General features: G+C 38.4%; 1 protein-coding gene across 1 annotated transcript; it reads right to left on the bottom strand.

Annotated features, from left to right (window-relative positions):
- Positions 1-1,620: 1,620 nt before the first annotated feature.
- LOC115819632 (acidic amino acid decarboxylase GADL1-like) lies at positions 1,621-18,083 on the bottom strand. The gene is made up of 15 exons (XM_030783135.1): positions 18,026-18,083; positions 6,767-6,948; positions 6,493-6,619; positions 5,978-6,068; positions 5,627-5,736; positions 5,138-5,253; positions 4,721-4,800; positions 4,531-4,585; positions 4,103-4,219; positions 3,931-3,995; positions 3,743-3,824; positions 3,389-3,588; positions 2,910-2,961; positions 2,619-2,708; positions 1,621-1,794 (listed from the first exon to the last, which is right to left on the bottom strand). The coding sequence occupies exons 1-15, from the start codon at positions 18,081-18,083 to the stop codon at positions 1,621-1,623; spliced, it is 1,599 nt and encodes a 532-aa protein (XP_030638995.1).
- Between the last annotated feature and the right edge of the window lie 9 nt (positions 18,084-18,092).

Genomic DNA, 18,092 nt, shown 5'->3' with positions numbered 1-18,092 from the left:
TCCTCTTGTTGCCAGTATAAGCGTGTGCACCGTTCCCAGTTGCATGAAAAACAGACCGGACAGAGCAATTGAGGTGGAGCGGAGGCTGGATTGTCTAATTGAGTAGAATAAGCTGTGCCTTAGACAGAGCCTCCTGAGGCGTGACAGTGTTTGCACTGAGAGCCTCAAGCAGACATAGCAGTTCCTCCTTGCGGCCTTGTTCAGCATGTGCGGTTCAGACATTCCAGTCCAAGAGAGGACCGTGACCATAATCACATGGATGCAGAGGTCCACAGGCCAGCCTTTGTGAGTATACACACCCCCTTTCTTTCACTCCTCACCCCACTTTCAATTGTTTTCCTCCTATTCTAAGTTTTAACCGCTAGATTTTTGTTTGGAGAAATGGCTAAAGTGACAAATCTGGGTCCCTTGGGTAACACTATATTACTGTAAATAGTACCCTGTGTGGAACTGATCTCAGAATAGATTTTATGGGCATTTTGCTGGCCTTCACATTTACACAACATGTCTCTAGATCTCTGTTTTTAAACGTGGACTGGTCAGAAAAAGCACTCGCTTCTTCTTATATAAGAGGCATTTAAGTCATTTTGTCTAATCTTTCCAGTTATCAGTAAACTTTGAGGAGAATTCTTCATCATTTTATAGCATTATTTCACTTTTGAATTTTTCTTCACAGTTGAAAAAAAATATTGAGAAATATAAAATTATATCACTGACAGTTGTTTTCTGATCTTCATAAAGCAGTAAGAATTTCTTTCTTTATTTTTTTTATATATATATATATATATATACATATGTGTGTGTGTGTGTGTTTGTGTGTGTGTGTGTTCTGAAAACCATCATTTAACATGGTAGAGTAAAATAATAAACAAAATCATAATATTCTTGTTTAGTATATTTTTGATCATTTACAACTGGAATGAAATGACAGATCTCATATAAAAAGTTCATGATTTTAAAAACTATAAACAGAGCTCATTTGCTACATGTGAGCATTGTCATAATTAGTTTTATGATAATGCAGAGATCCCTGATATATCATTAAAATGTTGTATTTTTTTCAACATTTCCCTCTGAGAGAGTAAACACCTTCAGTCCAAACATTCAAATTCAAACAAGAGAAAGTCAAGCTCACACAAAAGAACCTAAACCAACCGCGTTCAGGGAACATAGCAGGTAGAAAAGGAACAAACAGAGCAAATTAAAAAATAATCAAATATCATTCAGTTTTAGGGTTCTTCAAGGTTTAAGTTAAGCTTAAGTTAAACTGATCACTGGGATTTGTCAGTGTTGCGTTTGTCAGTAGTTGGGTTAGCTCTGTGCTTAAGCTTGCAGGCACCCCAAAAGCTGTGCCCTTAAACAGACTTGGCACCAAACAATTGGCCATTGTACCTATGAGGAAGGCTGAGGTCACACACAGTTTTGACAAAATGTAAACAACAGGTGACACACAGGAGTGCCAGCGCACAGTGACCCATGCTGAGGAGGGCTGAAAGCCAAAACGTTTGATGTAGTCTACGAAGAAAAAAATTATAATGTAGTCAAGTGGCTGAATGTTCAGCTCAGAGTTTGCATTTTATCACCATAGTTGCCCGACATTTACATATCAACCGTCCTCACTCACAGGTCCTTCCCCAAATTATGAATCTCTTCCAAGAGGAAGTCCATGTCCTCACGGCTGACCTGGGGGCTGATAATGATCTGTCTGAAAAAGTTGGCTTTGTTTTCATGTGTCTGGTAGCCCACCATCATGGAGCCTTTCTTCATCATGCGCTCTTTGATCACTGGCGCCACCTGCAGGAATACAAGGCACATGACATGGAAATGAGATACTGTGCCATTTTTTGTGAGCCTTTTTTTTTTCTTTTTTTAAACTTGTAGGTACTCTTGGAATAAATGACAAAATCTCATGGCATGCTAGTCCATAGATGCAAACCCAAGTTGCTATCACAATAAAAGATGCAACCAAAGCATTCAAGTTTCTTTCTCTCTCTCTCTCTCTCTCTCTCTCTCTCTCTCTCTCTCTCTCTCTCAGACACACATACGCGCGCATGCACACACACACACACACACACACACACACACACACACTCATACAATGAAAGCCTAATGTTCACAGATGATTTTTTTCCCAAAAGACACCAAGAATGTTGTTACTCCTGTTGGAAAACCCTAAACATGCAACAGCTTGACAAACAACTTTCACGAGTGATGAAACCACAAACAAGACTTTTTCTGAGTTCTCAGGACATGGTATGCTTTGTCTCCACTTCAGCCGTGTATTCACATAATTTCATCATTTATGAAGCTCTGTTCTTAAAAGAGGCCCCATTAATACAACATTCTTATAAAGCTGTGAGCGTCTCAGTCACAAACTCATTAATGTTTACTGCCCCCAAACAGTTTTTCAATCATATCAACACATTCTGTGATGGGTAATTGAGCCCACTCCAAATCTAACTAGAAGAGGAAAGAGCTCAGAAAGGAATAGCATTCTGTGTGAAAGATGTATCAAGAGATTCCACTGGTTATATGTCTGTTAATTTCAGTATGAATTTAAAATGATCTATTTCTCTTCCTCCGTCTCTCCTCACCAATGCTGTATCTCGTTAGCTTACCGCATGCAGCTTCTTCCAGAACTCTGGGCCTTCGCTCATGTTTCTCAAACTGGGCGGAATGTACCAGAAGCAAACATTTGTGTACTCGGGCTGCAGGGGAAAGAAATTAAGTTAGCATTTCACTCCTATAATTGTTTCGTCGTTGTCATGAACAGAAAATGCAGCTCGCAGTGACAGTTTGTACCATTAGTGCTGAATCTGTGTGTTCCGTATAGTTTATTGGTGCTTAATCAATTATGTAAATATACCGTCTAATAAAAGTGACACTACAGTGGTTCCATAGTAACTGACCTCCATCAGCAGACGGAATCCTTCCCTTTTCTTGATCTCTTCAGCCAAATACCTGTGAAAAAAAAAAAAAAAAAAAAAAGTGTTATTACAATTGTAGCATTGCCAAGCCACCATTTGAACTGTCTGGCCTCAAACTCATTTATGTTGCTGAATCCATCCATTGTGTGTTGGTGAATAAACGGTTGAGTAACCTGACAATTGTTACACTTACATAATTCATTTAGCTTAAGCTTTAACCTATGCAGGCCAGCTCCAAGGCAACCACCTATGTGGTAAGTCATGCAGACCACAGCTTTACAGTAAATTTAGCTCCCTGTAACCATGGAGTCAATTAATTCTCATGATCAGATGCCCTGAAGCTAAGAGACACAGAAAGGCTGCTTTGAAGCTATAAAATTAGGTCAAATGCAAGGGGGCACATACTCCATCGGTTCGAAGATACATTTTACACCTAAGCTGTATTTGCATGGCTGACTCACCTTGCCAATGCCAGAGCTCTGTTCACTCTCTCCTCCAGGCCCCGTGTGCCCACTGCCTTCCATAAGAGCCAGAACTTAAAAGCATCTGGTTTGCGGCTGCACTGGATGGACTTGTCTCCTATGTCATAACTGATGTTGTAGAATTTGTCTTGCTGGAAGAGATAGGAAGCTTGGGCAGAGTGACATTTCTCCAACAAACCCTAAAGGGATAAAGAAATGGAAAAAAAAAAAAGTTAGTTTGAGAGGCAAAGCAGGGGGAGGAAAATTACAGAAAAAACAAAACAAAACATTAAATCACGAAACAATAGGGTGCTTCGAGAAAGAGCTAGAAGCGGCATAAAGAGAAATAATTACCGTTTTGTCCCTAACCATGAATGCGCAGCACTGCAGTCCTGCCATTAACATCTTATGAGGGTTCCAGGCAACCGAGTTTGCTCTGAGAAAAAGACAGTTCAGAGTGTTAACATCCAGCAGTGGTTATTAATGGTGTGAAACACTGGTAACCATAGAAGAACAAAGACATAGGCACACTCAATACTCACCTGTGAATGCCCTTTAGAAGGTGACAGTGTTTCCTGGACACTAAGGCAGCTCCTCCCCAACATGCCTAAAAGAGTTCAGGTTTAGAAAGTTTGGAAAAGTTTGATAAGGAATGATAGAATGAACAAATGAATGAATGAATGACTGAATGAATGAATATACCAACAAACTCACATCAACATGCATCCAGATGTTGTGCCTTTCACAGATGTCAGCGATTTCTTCCAGGGGGTCGAAGGCTCCCAGTACTGTTGTCCCAGCAGTGGCATTCACCATGAAGGGGACTGCACCCTAAAAGACAGACAGGGACACACACAGCTTGTCAGCCCCAGATCCTTAGTCATGTGACTCACATCCATCAGTGGAAACCCACTTACTGTTTCAATTATTACAGAATTATTGTCGTACAGGGAATACCTTTGTAGTACATCTGTACTAGTAGAAGATAACCATGTACGAATAACCTACTTGTACAAACATTTTGAGGATTTTCCTGTCACCTTCTGCATCTTAAATATCAGTGACATCAGTGCGACAAAGCAAATTAATAATAATTGTTTCACTTCTCTTCGTCACGCTATAAGTGCCGGATGCGCTCTTACCTCTTCTTTGGCTTGTTTTATTTTCTTCTCCAGCTCGGCAGGAATCATCTTACCTCTTAAAGAGAGACATAAACACACGCCTTAAATGCATTGTGAAATCTCGCCGGTTAAACTAACAAAGCATGCTGTGCAGTCAGTGATGTAAATGGTAGCACATTAAACCCAGTTCTCTGGAAAATGGTCCTCGTACCTTCCATCTGATGGAATGACATAAACGTTCTTGGTGCCTATTCCCAGGAAAGCAGCAGCTTTGGATATTGAATAATGGCACTGAAAGGAAGAGCAATAAGTCAATCAACAAGCCAGGATAGAATTATGACCAGTCCAGAGGATTCATTTCACCACACTGTACAGTTATCAGTTCCAGACACTTGAGTGATGGGCCTGATATTGTGTATCCATAACATTTTTAGTGAGCAGAGGTATTCGTGGCTGAATATCAGCACTTTGCAGCTCAAGATTTCTTACACTTACACAGATACATATGTTCAAGATCAACCTTTCTCGGTAGCTCGTAGCTGACTTCAAGTTCTCATTTTGTTAAACTTGACGTTGAGAACTAAGCAACTAAGGGGCCCTTGAGCTGTCTTTGCCCTAAGGCTCTTACCTCCTGAGATGTGAACAGGACTAGCCTTGGCATGCCAGAGAGTCCCAGTTCTTTGATGTCAGGACAATGGTGGAATCGTGCCACATTCACAGCATACATGTTGGAGACAGAGCCACCTAAAAAAACATGAAAATGACACACCTATAATTGGCTAGGCTCATTTTTCAAATGATCTAAATATGTATCCATCATTATAAAATACCTGAAATGAATTGAGTAATCAGTACATGCAAATGTCTCTTGTTCCTATTGGCGTCTAAGAATTTCTCCAGAGTTTAACTTCTGTGAACATCTGCATTCTTAAGATTTAAGAATGGTTTATAAGATGATAAGTTATGCCAAAGTTTTGTGTCTGAAGTGATTTACTGTGTACTCAAAGAGAAGTCAAAGTGTGAAAGCTAATGAGTAAACTTTTCAAAATATCATTTTGTACTTGTACTTGCTAGTTCTCTTCTCCATATTGTATTAAGCGTGATGGGTGGCACTCACCAGGGCTGAGAATACCATCTCCTCCTTCTTTCCAGCCAATGAATTCAATCATCTTCTTAAGCACCGCCTCCTCTGTTAGCACAAACACAGGTGCCACCTCGTATGTGTAACTGCCAACAAAAAAAGACCGAAAGGATTCTGATAAGATGAAGTTATTCAGCAAAAATAAAAGAACACAAAATTAGGCAGGGTGGTAGGGGGTTCATGAGATAGTGATGGAAATGTCAATGTTCAAATTAAATCCAGTTAGTTAAAATCTCAGTAGGATACTTGAGGAAAATAATTTGGTTTGAAGGAGACACAAAAAAAAAAGTTTGGAAACCCCTGGGCTGTATAATGCGGAATGCTTACATGCTGGGGTTGATAGCCTCTGTAATGAAACGACCCACAAGAGAGTAAGGGTCCATCCCTCCATACAACTGATTGAAAAAACGAGGGTGACCTGCAAAGGCAAAAAAAAGAGAAGTATTCAACTATACTATAAAAAAGAGGTGAACAGATGACACTCAAGGGATGAACTATGTATCATATTTTGAGACGAACATATCTCAGTAACATAAAGTCTTTGGATGGTAAAACCAATTCGTTTAAGGGTTAGAATTACAATTAAAATTAAGATAGATAAGGCTTTGGATGAGCAAAGTCAGAAAAGAAGAAAAGTTCTTAAAAAAAGAAGTTACATCAACTTAAAATTGTAAGACAGCTTATTTCTCAGCTTCTTGTGTGAACTTTCATAAGTTATTATGTATTCTTAAGATGACCTTCAGTTTTAATTTTTCTGCTCTGTGTGTTGAATATGAGATATCACAGTTTGGCCAAGCTGAATGGAGCTGCGGGGAACAAAAATGAGGACGCTGTTGTTATACCTGTTTTGACACTGTAATGTATGGCATCTCGGCAGCGTTGCAGAATCTTAGACTGGGCCTCGCCCCCCTCCCTCAAGTCCAGGTCCAGGAGCTCCTTCAGTTGTTCTGGAGCTTGCCACTCACACACCTGTGTTGAAGAGAAGAGATGAGAATGAATACCAGTCTTCCCAGAATATGATTGCACTCTTATAACACAGTCGTGAAATGGCTCTTCAAGTTGTAAGCGCTTTTATTTCTTCTTTTTAAAAAAAAAAATGCCCAAGAAAGCAGTTACCTTCTCCTTGATATCTGTGGCTTTATTCACAGCCTCCTCCATGATGATGGACATGGCGTCCCTGAGGAAACCGTCTGCTGCTCTGATGTCCAGCGTAGGGCCATTCTGAAGCATCCCATCTACCATTACTGGACACTTTTTTCCTGCCTTTCCCACATGGCTCTGACTTTCAATGGAGGTGCCTTAAATGCAGCAGATTAGAGAACACAGTATATGTTTAATTACACTCTTCTTCATAATAGTGTGAAAGCTCTGTGAATAACCAGTTTTTAATAAGCTTAATCCAAACTTAGATGTTACAGATAATGAGGCTTTGCCTCATTAGCACTGCTTTTCATAGAGAAAATGTGTTTCTAGTATCAAGGACTTCAGAATGAACTGTGCTATAAGAAACACCACATTACACATTTGTAAAAAAAATATCTATATTACACATAAGCAGATTGACTAGTCAATAGACATTTTAAAATGACTAAGTCAAGAGGAAAAATTGTGTGATATGATTAAAATACTGACATATCAGTAAAACGTGCACAATAAAAAAAATATTTATGGTTATACAGTATATTATATTCTTCTGATAAAGATTTTCTTCTTGCTGGGTTGTAATATAACTTGATCTGTCACAAATTTGAGAAGATACTGGGTGCATTTGCAGATACTCAGGATTTATTTAAGCACAGCACAAAGTTTCAGGATCGCCAACTCACATATCAGTTAAAGACAATATCGCACAACGTAACAGAGAGAAGCCAGGAGTATTCAAATCAACCAGAGAAGAACAGATTAACCAGAATAACACCAGATTAACCGAAACAGGCACAACTAATCACTGAGTAACAAAGAGAACCAAGGATACAGAAAGTATCTAAACATCTTACATAAGATGACAAGGGGAGAGGGGGAGAGAGAGACCCAGACATTAGTTAGACATGATCTATATAGTTTAACAACCAAATTACTTTCGGCAGCCCGTAAACAAAACTTCTTGTTTTTGCTTGTTTTTGTTTGGGTTTTTTTGTTTGTTTGTTTAAGTTTTACCTTATCTTATCTTTCTTCAGAACTACAAACATCTACCTTCATTATATGAAAAAAAGTATTTTTGAGAAACAACCATCTACCATCTACAACCATCTGCCATTCATAACGCTTGAGACAAAATATTTAAATATTTCATTAGACGTATTTTATAATTAAAGATACATACCATTCGTCTGTGAAGTCATCGTGATTTTCATTAAAATGTCCAAGAGTAATATATTTCTTGAATAAGCAGACGACTTGTCTTGCGAAGAAACTTAATTGAAAAATCACACGTCTGGTGACCCTTTATATATATCGTGTTATGACATCATCCGCCCTGTTAGGTATGCATGATTGCATGACGAACATCCCTCTCTCGCTCTCTCTCAGACACACACACACACACAGACACACAATGCCAACAATTTTATGTATTCAGAACTACTCAGTTTGTGTATGAAGCCCGTTCACAGACCTTCCCATACGTTCCCATACGATGCCCAAATTTGTGTTACAGTAGCAATAAATACAACGTAATTGTAGCACGATGCAAAAACCTAGTTTGGTAGATTAAATTTTCCATAATTTTTTTTTTATTATTTGTTCTTTGGTGAATAAGTGATGATGAACAAGATTAAACAAGTCCGGGCGAGAGAGTATTACTCCACGAAGTTTTAAACTGTAATCAGTTAGTCATCTGATTGTACACTCAGCTCTCGTGGTCGAACAGTCTCATAAGAGCGTCAACGTCACACGTCTGATTGCTCATTTTAACTCTTATTCGAGGTGGAAAATTCCATATCCATTCTACATGAAATGTCCACATGACAGAAAATTCCACAAGAAAAAAAGTCAGAACGTGCGAGCTTCAGGGAAAAGTGCCTTTTCTTTGTTTGTTTGGTCTACATTCTGCACAGGGAGTTCTTGTCCCTTACATTTTCACCAATTAATATTAAGTAGCCTAACCAGTTATTTTTCCCAGTTACGGAAGACTCCTGAGTTATCAGGTGTCGTGTTGCAAAGCTGAAATCAGCACACTTCTATTTCAGCCAACCAGCAGGGGGAAGCCTAATCTTTAAATACCGTTAGAACAGATTAACTTTGCCTGACGAAAGCGCATGGACCATGATAGCAAACACACAATACCTGATTTCCAGCGAAATTATGGCAGGTACTTAATGAATTACTTTCTTGATTTGTTTATCTTTGTAACTATTCATCGCAAATAGAGCAGTGTTAGCACTATCAGAGTTATGTTAACACTAGTGAATTTGTTGTAAGGAAGTTTTTCTTCATTCTTCTCTGTAGTTGCAGTCCGCGTGATGCAGTCTGGGCAGAAAATAAAGACAATTACATGCAGTAGTAGGTGACAAAAAGTGATTTAGACAAGAAGTGATTTATTCCTTGATCTAATCCTTTGATGGCACTCTGAAATGACCTGAGGGGAATATGTACAGCTTAATGGAAAGTCTTGAAAGAAAAAAGACAGAGGAGCCTCCCTGGAAGGAGCTGTTCCTGCACAATGGGATGGCCCATTGTTTCCCCCTTAAGGGTGTGTTCACACTTGAAGTTCAGTTCCTTTGGACTAACCCAAAGATTATGCATTGCTGCATTTTAGTTCTAGTTCATGCAACATTCACACTGACATTGACCTTTGAACCAAAAGTTGTGAACAAATGCACCAAAAAGCCACATGGGTATAAAAAAAATCATACCCTGATTGGACAGATTTGATGACCTAATATTCTATGATAACTGTGATGAAACTGCACCAAAAAAGAGGAAGTACTGATTAATTTTGAATCGTGACATACTCTGGCATGCCTGTACTTGTGGTTTTTATATATCTCTTCTGGTACCTTAACAAATGAAGAGCTTTCAAAGAGATAAAAGAATATGTACATAAGTCAAAACAGTGGCTGGAGTCTGTCTACCATAAGTACCAGAGAATGTATGCTCGATATAGCAGATGACACATCCAATACCAGTACCAGAACTGGATGGTTTGACCATAATATTTGTGCAAGGTCTTTGAGCCTTATACTGAATGCCTTCATTTGAGTCAGAAGAGGTAAAAGAGATGTCCTGCTGCTTCACAAGCCCAGTTGTTGCTAGGGAGCAGTTCCTCCCAGGGGTGGTGTCAGCTGATGGAGAACCCTCCTTTCATTTCTTTTTGGTTTGCTGTAATGAATGTCTATACTATTTTTTGTTATTAAATTATCTTTTACATTATCTAGGCTATTCTTATCTAGGCTACTATGCTATCATCTTTTTTCACATTACATATAAAAATTTAAATAGAAACTGTATGAGTCTCTGTATGAGTCACAGGTTATTGCTGGGCAGGATACTTGGGCAAAGATATTTGGCTTTGTAGTAAAACTATAAGGGCGTGTTCACATTTGATCTGTTTGGTCCAACCAAAACTGGTGTAATTGCTCTGTTAGCATGGTTCATTTGAACAAGTGTGAATGCTGGAATTCGAACCCCAGAATAGATCAAATAAATGCGCCGGTATCACTTTAGAAGGTTGTCTCGGTCCACTCTGCAGTCAATTTGTATTGTGAACCCGATATAGACCAGTCACAGTAAGTGATTCTAAAGCCTGTGAGATGTTGAGAGTGCAGAACATATGACGCAGTCAAACAACTTGCATGCAAATTGAGCCAAGATGATTGGAAGGCAAATATGGACCAACAAAGAGGTGAAACGCCCATTAACTTTTCGTCAGATGAAGATATCAAAACATTACTGGAAAAAAATATAGAAAAATCCTAAAATAGCTGACAAGCATACCTCTCACGTTATGTTCAAAAGTAAGATACCACATGTTCTGAGTGAGCTGTTCTTTATTGTGGTACAAAATAACCATCCTTGAGGAGTGAATCTTAATAGACTTTGTAGTGATGTCTGAATTATCTGGGATTGATTAGTTGAGCATTACGAGTAACCGTCGTCATTTTGTGATGCCTGATAATTAGATTGCATTCTTCAAATTGAGACACAAGAAGTTAATGATGAAGAACACTATGTCCTAACTGGTTCATTGAACATATTGAAATGAAAATGCAATGTGTGTGCACCTGATTATGACATGCCCAACACAGAGAATATCAGCCAAGTGTTAAATAACTGTACAAGCTCCTGAAACCACAATTCACCTTCAAGCCGCAGTTATTTTTACAATATAAATGGCCATTTGAACATTAGTCTCTTTTATAGAAAAGGAAAGAGGTCAAGATGGTCAAGAAAAGGGTTTGGTTTCAGTAATATCATGGCTGACTGCACATTCCAGCCAAATTGATCCAGGTACAAAACTTTGCTGGCTGTTTATTTGTGCCAACTCCTACATCACAAAAAAGAGGGGATAAACACAAGCTCATTTCATGACTGCTGTAATCACACAGGCTTGAGAGATCACTACAGATGGAAGAAAACAAAACCAGTAGGTTAAAATGCTCAGGTTCATTCTTCAGCTCTTGTATATTGACACTATTTTTGACTTAAGATCACATATTTTTCAGGAAAAAAAAAGTCATCCATTGGAATACATTAAGACCAGACTTAAAAAGACCTCACATATCAAAAATTTTTAGGGGTGCGATTTAATCTTTGATTCTCAGAAAAAAAAACATTATTCCTTCCTGTTCCTCTGTGGTTTAACATGCACGAAAGGAAGCATAAACCACAGTTACTTGTTCCTCTATACTGACAGGATATTTGGGTGATAATACTTTTGACATTTTTAGAAAGCTATCATTACTGGCTGAGCGTGCAAGTGCTTCTGTGTATACAGACAACAAGAATAATATGGAAGATGTAATAAGCTAAAAATTAAAATTTTACCTGAGATTTTTAAACATATCAAAAATAGTGAATTATCAGCAGTTGTAATTATTTCTTTACACATTTAATTTCTATTGGCACACTTCATCCTACATTTGCACTCTGAAATTAAATTTGTCAGTATCAACCATTAAAAACAGTGGGCAAAGTCTAACACTGATGCACTTAAATGCACTGTCATGGAGGATCCATGAGTGAAGCTGGAAAAAATGACTCTGAGAACCAGAGGCATTGTTAGGATCTTGAAACACTGGGGGCTTAGCCCCAGGGCCGGCCCAAGCATTTAAGGGGCCCTAAGCAGAATTTGATTTTGGGGCCACTCACCGCCTTTGCACCGCCAATACTATTGACTATTGTCAATGCTTGATCAGTCGCATACCTTCTGTAAATCTAACACACCCATTATCAATTTTAGTAGTTGTAGCTGCCTGGCATGTTTTCACCCTTCTACAGTTTGTAATCTTAAAAGGTAGCTAACTCGCAAGAGTGGTCTGGTGTTAATTTGCACTTTAATATTCAAAGTGATACTTTAAGAGTCATCTTAAGAGACTAATAGCGTTCAGTATACGTCTGCTCTTTTGTTGAATTTATTTAATCATTTGTAAAACATTAATGTAAATGTTTGGCAAGATATTGACTTATATTGCTGTAGGGGAGTCCGGGGGCATCCTCCCCCAGGGAAAATTTTCTTAATTCTGGCAGCTAAATGCACCGTTTTTCCCACAGTTTAAGACAGAGACGGAAAGAAAGCCTAAAGGCAGTGACGTTACCAAGATGTCATACCGTATGCTACATTGCAACTTGTCGAGTGTAGCGCACCGAGTGACTGCACCTTTCAACCTCATGGACAGCGCCTCAGCAAACGAAAAATTAGGTTTTGTCTCCACAAATCCACCAAAGCATAGTTTATTTGAAAAATGTACAATGACACTGGTAAAACGGGTTAGACTTCAGGAGGTCTTTAGAAATGACCAACTTTCTCTTCGACAAGATACTAACCATTAGCATACTGACAGATTCTGTCAGAAAAAGCCACATGCGTCATAACAACAGTCTTGACAACGACACATTGATTGATTGACATACAAACAGACAAATCAGTGTTGAATTCAGACGTGCGCTGCATTGTTTGTGTTTTTTTTGATTGGGTTAGGTAATAATAAGTGGGACAGAACATGATAAACGTCTATGTAAGCGCAGAAAACAAGTACATTACTATTATTATTATTATTATTATTATTATTATGCTGAAAACGGATACAATACGGTAGTGAATGTTGAAAACTGGGAGATTTTAGTTTTTACAGACATTTGTCGGGACACGGGACACCCAGCTTGAAACGGCACAGTCCCGGACAAACCGGGACGTCTGGCTAGACTTTAGCCAAAGAGCCCTCTTCTTCACCAACCTGAGTTCATAGATGAGGCAGTGGTACTCTCACGTCCTGACTCAGCAACAGGAGATAAGTCTTCCTCCACCTCCCGTAACCTCGACTGTGCCTCGTTGCCTTAATCCCTTTTAGTTTTGAAAATACTTCGTATATCCATAGCCTCAGCTTAGTTACCACCAAATGCCAACAAGCCCTGTAACCGGTGCGCGTTCTTTCTCTCTCTCTCTCACTCGTGCGCACACAAACTGCGCGCGCGCCAAGTAGTGTGAAGTAGATCTGCTGCTTAATGACACACAGAGAACCCAAAACGTACTTGCGTTTCTGATTAACGATATGATATTATTTTTGAAGGTTTTAATGTATGATCGGAATGACAAATGAATAGATCCGGGGCTATTTTTTAAATTATTTTTATTGTTGTAAAAGAGAGAGAGAGAGAGAGATAGAGAAAGAGAGAGAGAGAGCGAGAGATCCGGGGCTATTCATAAAACAGACGCCACAGCTGAGAACAATAATCATCAACCAGGAGGTTTGAATTCTCAAGCCACGAAAAAATAATTACAGTATTACAGTTTGATCATTCATTTTAAAGCATTCTCTCTTCTTTTTTGAACCTCAGTGCATAGCTGAGTCCCTTGGTACTACTTCAGAATCTGCAAGAATTGGATTGTAAAGCATTTTGGAAAGCTCCAATGACTGCAGACTATTTCTGATGCATGACATCTGGCTCAGGAATAGAACAGATGCTGCAGGCAAAACGTCAATATGTCAAAAAAAACAAGGCACTTTTCCACTTTTCCCTTCCTGTTGGATTTGAAAAACATTCCTTTTTAATGTAACCAAAACAACTTGTTGTATTTCTACTTAAAAGATTCTCTAGGTGGAACAGTCCTTCACTTCACTTTAAAGTAGAGAACTTATAAACGAGGAAAAACAACAGTGATGCACTGGAACAAATTTGGAATTCCATATAGTCAAAAAACAGTAAATGTAAGTCTTACACAGTCACCACACCTCACAGATTCTCATCTCACCTGTTCTGGAGTTGATGAGTTTTCAGTTTACTTGAAGTGAGAGAAAATCATTCACAGTGGAATATAATTTAGGCCGGATACAGTATTCCCACAGTATTGCAAATGACATAGGGTGGCGCTATTTATTGCATTAGAAAACTCCTCTATAAATGATAATATCAGTGGACTTGCAATTCCAACCCTAAGCCAACAAGAAAGAAGTTATGTTTTTACTTGACCTAAAAGAACACATTTCTTAGATGTAATCATCATGAAAATGATCATTATTATATTTATAATAATAAAAGGTGAATTTATACATTGTGAATCTGTGAATTATTATTAATTCATAGGTCATTTACTATCTGATCCTGGGTCGTTTTTCATAGTCCATGGTCAATGCATAATTCACACACACAAAAAAGTCCTCAAAGACTGTTTCATTCTGACATTATATTAATGGTCATGCATTTCATTTTTCTGAATTTTTATTTATTTGTATATTTATTTCTTGTACTAAAAGAAAATACACTGAGCATTGTAAATGTATCATGGCACAGATCTGCCTACAGCAATGTGCCACTAATACAGTCCTCAGAGCTACACAGTCAGTACATTTCCATTCTAATCTAACGTTAAAATACCTGATTTAGTCTGGCCACTAATCAACAAGCCCTTGTTTACTTCAACCTGGAATATGAATGCAGGGAGAATCTTGAGTGAGTGTAATAATATGAGAGAGTATCCTTCACACTTGCCTTTTAGAGAATATGAAAGGAGAAAGATATGACACAGAGATGGACGCATTGGTGGTAATGATCAGTGAAGTGAATACTTAAAGTCTTAAACAGCATTTCATAAATGTTCAAGAAAACTTACATCAGAACCTCAGAAACCATCAAGGCTCTAATTGGATGATGAACTGAATCAGCTGTGTTAATACTGGGTCAGACAAAATATGCACCCCTCTGGTTTTGAGGACTGAAAATGAGAAACAAGCCCACAAGCCAACATGGGTCTTCTTTCTGAGGGGGACATTAGTTCTCAGAAGTAGACTTATACTGTAAAAGCAGACATAATTTGCTCAGTTTAATTATCTGAAATTCCATTCTTCAAATGTAAACTGTACCATTTATTGGTTTAATATATATATTTTTGTGACCTCTCTAACATCTAATATCTGTGTTACTATTGACATGTTCATTAACTGGGCTACACTTATATAGCACCAACTGGATTCAGTTTAAATGTTGGTCACCTTGAAACGCTCTCACATGATGATCCATACAGTTCAACAGATAAAAAAAAATCAACACAGAGCACATATGGAGCAGTGGAAAACTGAAACAGTATCATGGCAGCATGCTTGTATTTCTGCATTTCCTACAGATTCAAGAGAAAGATATTTCATCATAACCCTCTGTGCCATTCTGTTCATCAAATGGACCTCTGGATCATAACTGCAGTAGAGTTAAGTGCATAAAATTACAAGATCACAAAGCAAAGGCTAACCAAACTCCTTATTAGGCACTAGATATTCATATATTGTTCACTGTACCCATTATTAATCCCAGAGGAACTTCAGTAGGGAGGCTGTGTGTTACAGAAACTGATCCTTACCAGGTGACTTGGATGGACTGAAAAAATAAAAAAAATATGAAAGATCGGAATTCCCATTGCCTCTGCTTGTGCAGAAGCTATCATCAGATGATTTAAGGTGTCAAAGGCAGCAGTCTTTTACTCTTGACTGGAGGGAAAGCGGTCTCTCTGTGGAGTGGCAAGTTCTGCAGCATGATTAATTTACATCATATGGGTCTTTTTGTTAGAGGGTAGAGAATATCCCTCTTAAAGAGGAGAGACACTTGTCTGGTCTGTAATTGCTGGTGTCAGCATCCACAGTGTGCTTTGTGGTGCAGGTTATGACAGAGGACACTTTGGATGAGGATTGTAGCAGACTCCTGCTGAGAGAGGAGTTGATCAGGGCAGTCAGTGAAGGGAGGACGTTGCTCAAAATAGTCTAGAGGAGTGATAATGGGAATTGAGTGCGCGGGTAGTTGGAAGAGGACAGTAGGCCATAAGAAGGCCAAGCATTTCATTATCAGAAAGTATTTTTGTAGCAAAATTGGGCATGATCTGTTGCTAATCGCTGAAAGAAGGGTGAATTTTGGAGACCTTGTCTCTGAAGCAGATTGTGGCATTATCTGCAGTGAGAGATAGGAACTAAACTGGAGAAGGAAGAAAACAGCTGTGTGGTTTTTTCTTTTTTTTTTTTTATTGAGGAATTCTTTCATAAATGTAAGTATGGAGAAAGGTCGACTTGGAACCTAGCCGAAGGATTCAATTTTAATCTCACCCAGCTACAGCACCAACTTGCAATCCCAAGTGTCAAGAGTGTTTATCAAACTGCTCAAGATGCAGCTAAACTATATGGAGTCAATTTTCCAGATGTGACCCTTGGACTTTTTGGCTACTCAATCATGTACAGTGTGTACAGACATAATATGTTCACTTCCTGGCAGATTAGGTAGTATTGTTACCACCAGTGGGTTTAAACATTTTCACTAATGATGTAAAAGTTGTGAGTGAGATATTTGAATTTATATATTTTTGGATTTGTAAAAAGTGTCTGTCCCCATGGTGCTGGATGATAAAATGACTTTACATGTTACATGTATGCTCTCATTTTTATGCCCTCAGTTTTTATACCCCGTTATATGTAATCATAGAAGATTGTAATTCAATTTCTTAAAATAGAGATGTATTGCAGATTTAACTTTGTATGATGTAATTTAAAAGGACTGTTAGGACTGCAAGTAATTTTGGTAGTATGAGTCTGAAACAAACAAACAAAACAGCATTATCTATTAATTTAATAACAGTTGTATTGTATGAGAATGAAAGAAACCTCTCTGCTCAACTTTATGCAGACTTTATTGCTCATCCTTATTAAATGCCAATAATTTGAGAGGTGGCTGTATGTTCTCTTTAGAACTGTGTACAAGGGACAAACTACAAAACAATGGTTAAAACGTGAGATTTTTTTTTTTTAATTGTCATATAATCCATACAGAGCAAATAGTGAATTTGGCTATGAATCTTTATTAGTTAGGTGTCAATAAGCAAAATGCTCAAGTAATTTGAATGTTTTTCTGTTCTATGCTTCAGTTACTACTATATATAAAACTCAAATTTATGACTGTCATATTGGTCTGTTTGAAAATTGGGTTAATATTGTGTGCGAAGAGTCAATAGTCTTCATTCTTCCAGGTCTCGGCCCTTTGCAAGCCTGATAACTGTCAACTTGTAAGAAGGTAAGGTATAGTTGTGCTGTCGATTTGTATGAAAAGAAAAGAAATAATTCAGGTAATCTCAAACATCATTGCTGAGGCATCACAATCATGATCTCAATGTTTTACATGTGTATGTACAATAAGCAGCTAATGACCCAAACTGCAAATATCAGCAAAACCAGTAGCTTTCTTCTGTTAAATTATATGGCTTTAGGCATTTAGTTTTCAAAGGCAGCAATCTCTCTCAGCACTTCTTGAGTGTACGAGGTGTTCCTCTTGATCTGGTGATTTCACCACTCGTGTAAGAAAATATTTGTCACAGACATTTATATTATAAAATAGGAAACTTTTGTTATATTTTTTATACCTCGCGGTAGGATATCTCAAATTTTGGGGGCCCTGCTACTAGACTAATCGCATTTGCTCCCGTGGCAGCCCTATTTTTCCTCAAAGCGAAATTCATTTATTTCATTGGCTCCCCGATGTACAGTTCTCTACCATCGATAGGTTTTAGTAGAAGTCCGTTATTGTTGATGTGACACAGGATTGGTTACTTCTCTTATTCGCATCTTTCCGATCTTGTTTGTCAACTATCCGGGGTGTGAATCATCCCATTGGTGAATAATGCTGTCCGTCATTTTTTCCCTTGTATAGGATTGGTTTAAATTGCTAGACCCGTGACCCGCCTTGTCGTACCTGTCTTGCTGTGAGAGGCTGAAGGTTCTTCCTGCTGCACACGGTCGTCCCGCCTCATCTCCCCAAG

This window comes from Chanos chanos, chromosome 8 (assembly GCF_902362185.1).
Source record: "Chanos chanos chromosome 8, fChaCha1.1, whole genome shotgun sequence".
NCBI lineage: Eukaryota > Metazoa > Chordata > Actinopteri > Gonorynchiformes > Chanidae > Chanos > Chanos chanos.
The sequence above is the reverse complement of the archived record's forward strand: the minus strand, read 5'-3'. Positions and strand labels throughout refer to the sequence as shown.

Excerpts from the sequence above, each read along its gene's own strand:
- LOC115819632 (XM_030783135.1), bottom strand. The coding sequence starts at position 18,083 with ATGAGGCGGGACGACCGTGTGCAGCAGGAAGAACCTTCAGCCTCTCAC. Across the intron at positions 6,620-6,766 it reads CCACAGATATCAAGGAGAAG|GTGTGTGAGTGGCAAGCTCC; the intron begins GTAACTGCTTTC and ends TCTTCAACACAG. Across the intron at positions 4,220-4,530 it reads TAAAACAAGCCAAAGAAGAG|GGTGCAGTCCCCTTCATGGT; the intron begins GTAAGAGCGCAT and ends TCTGTCTTTTAG.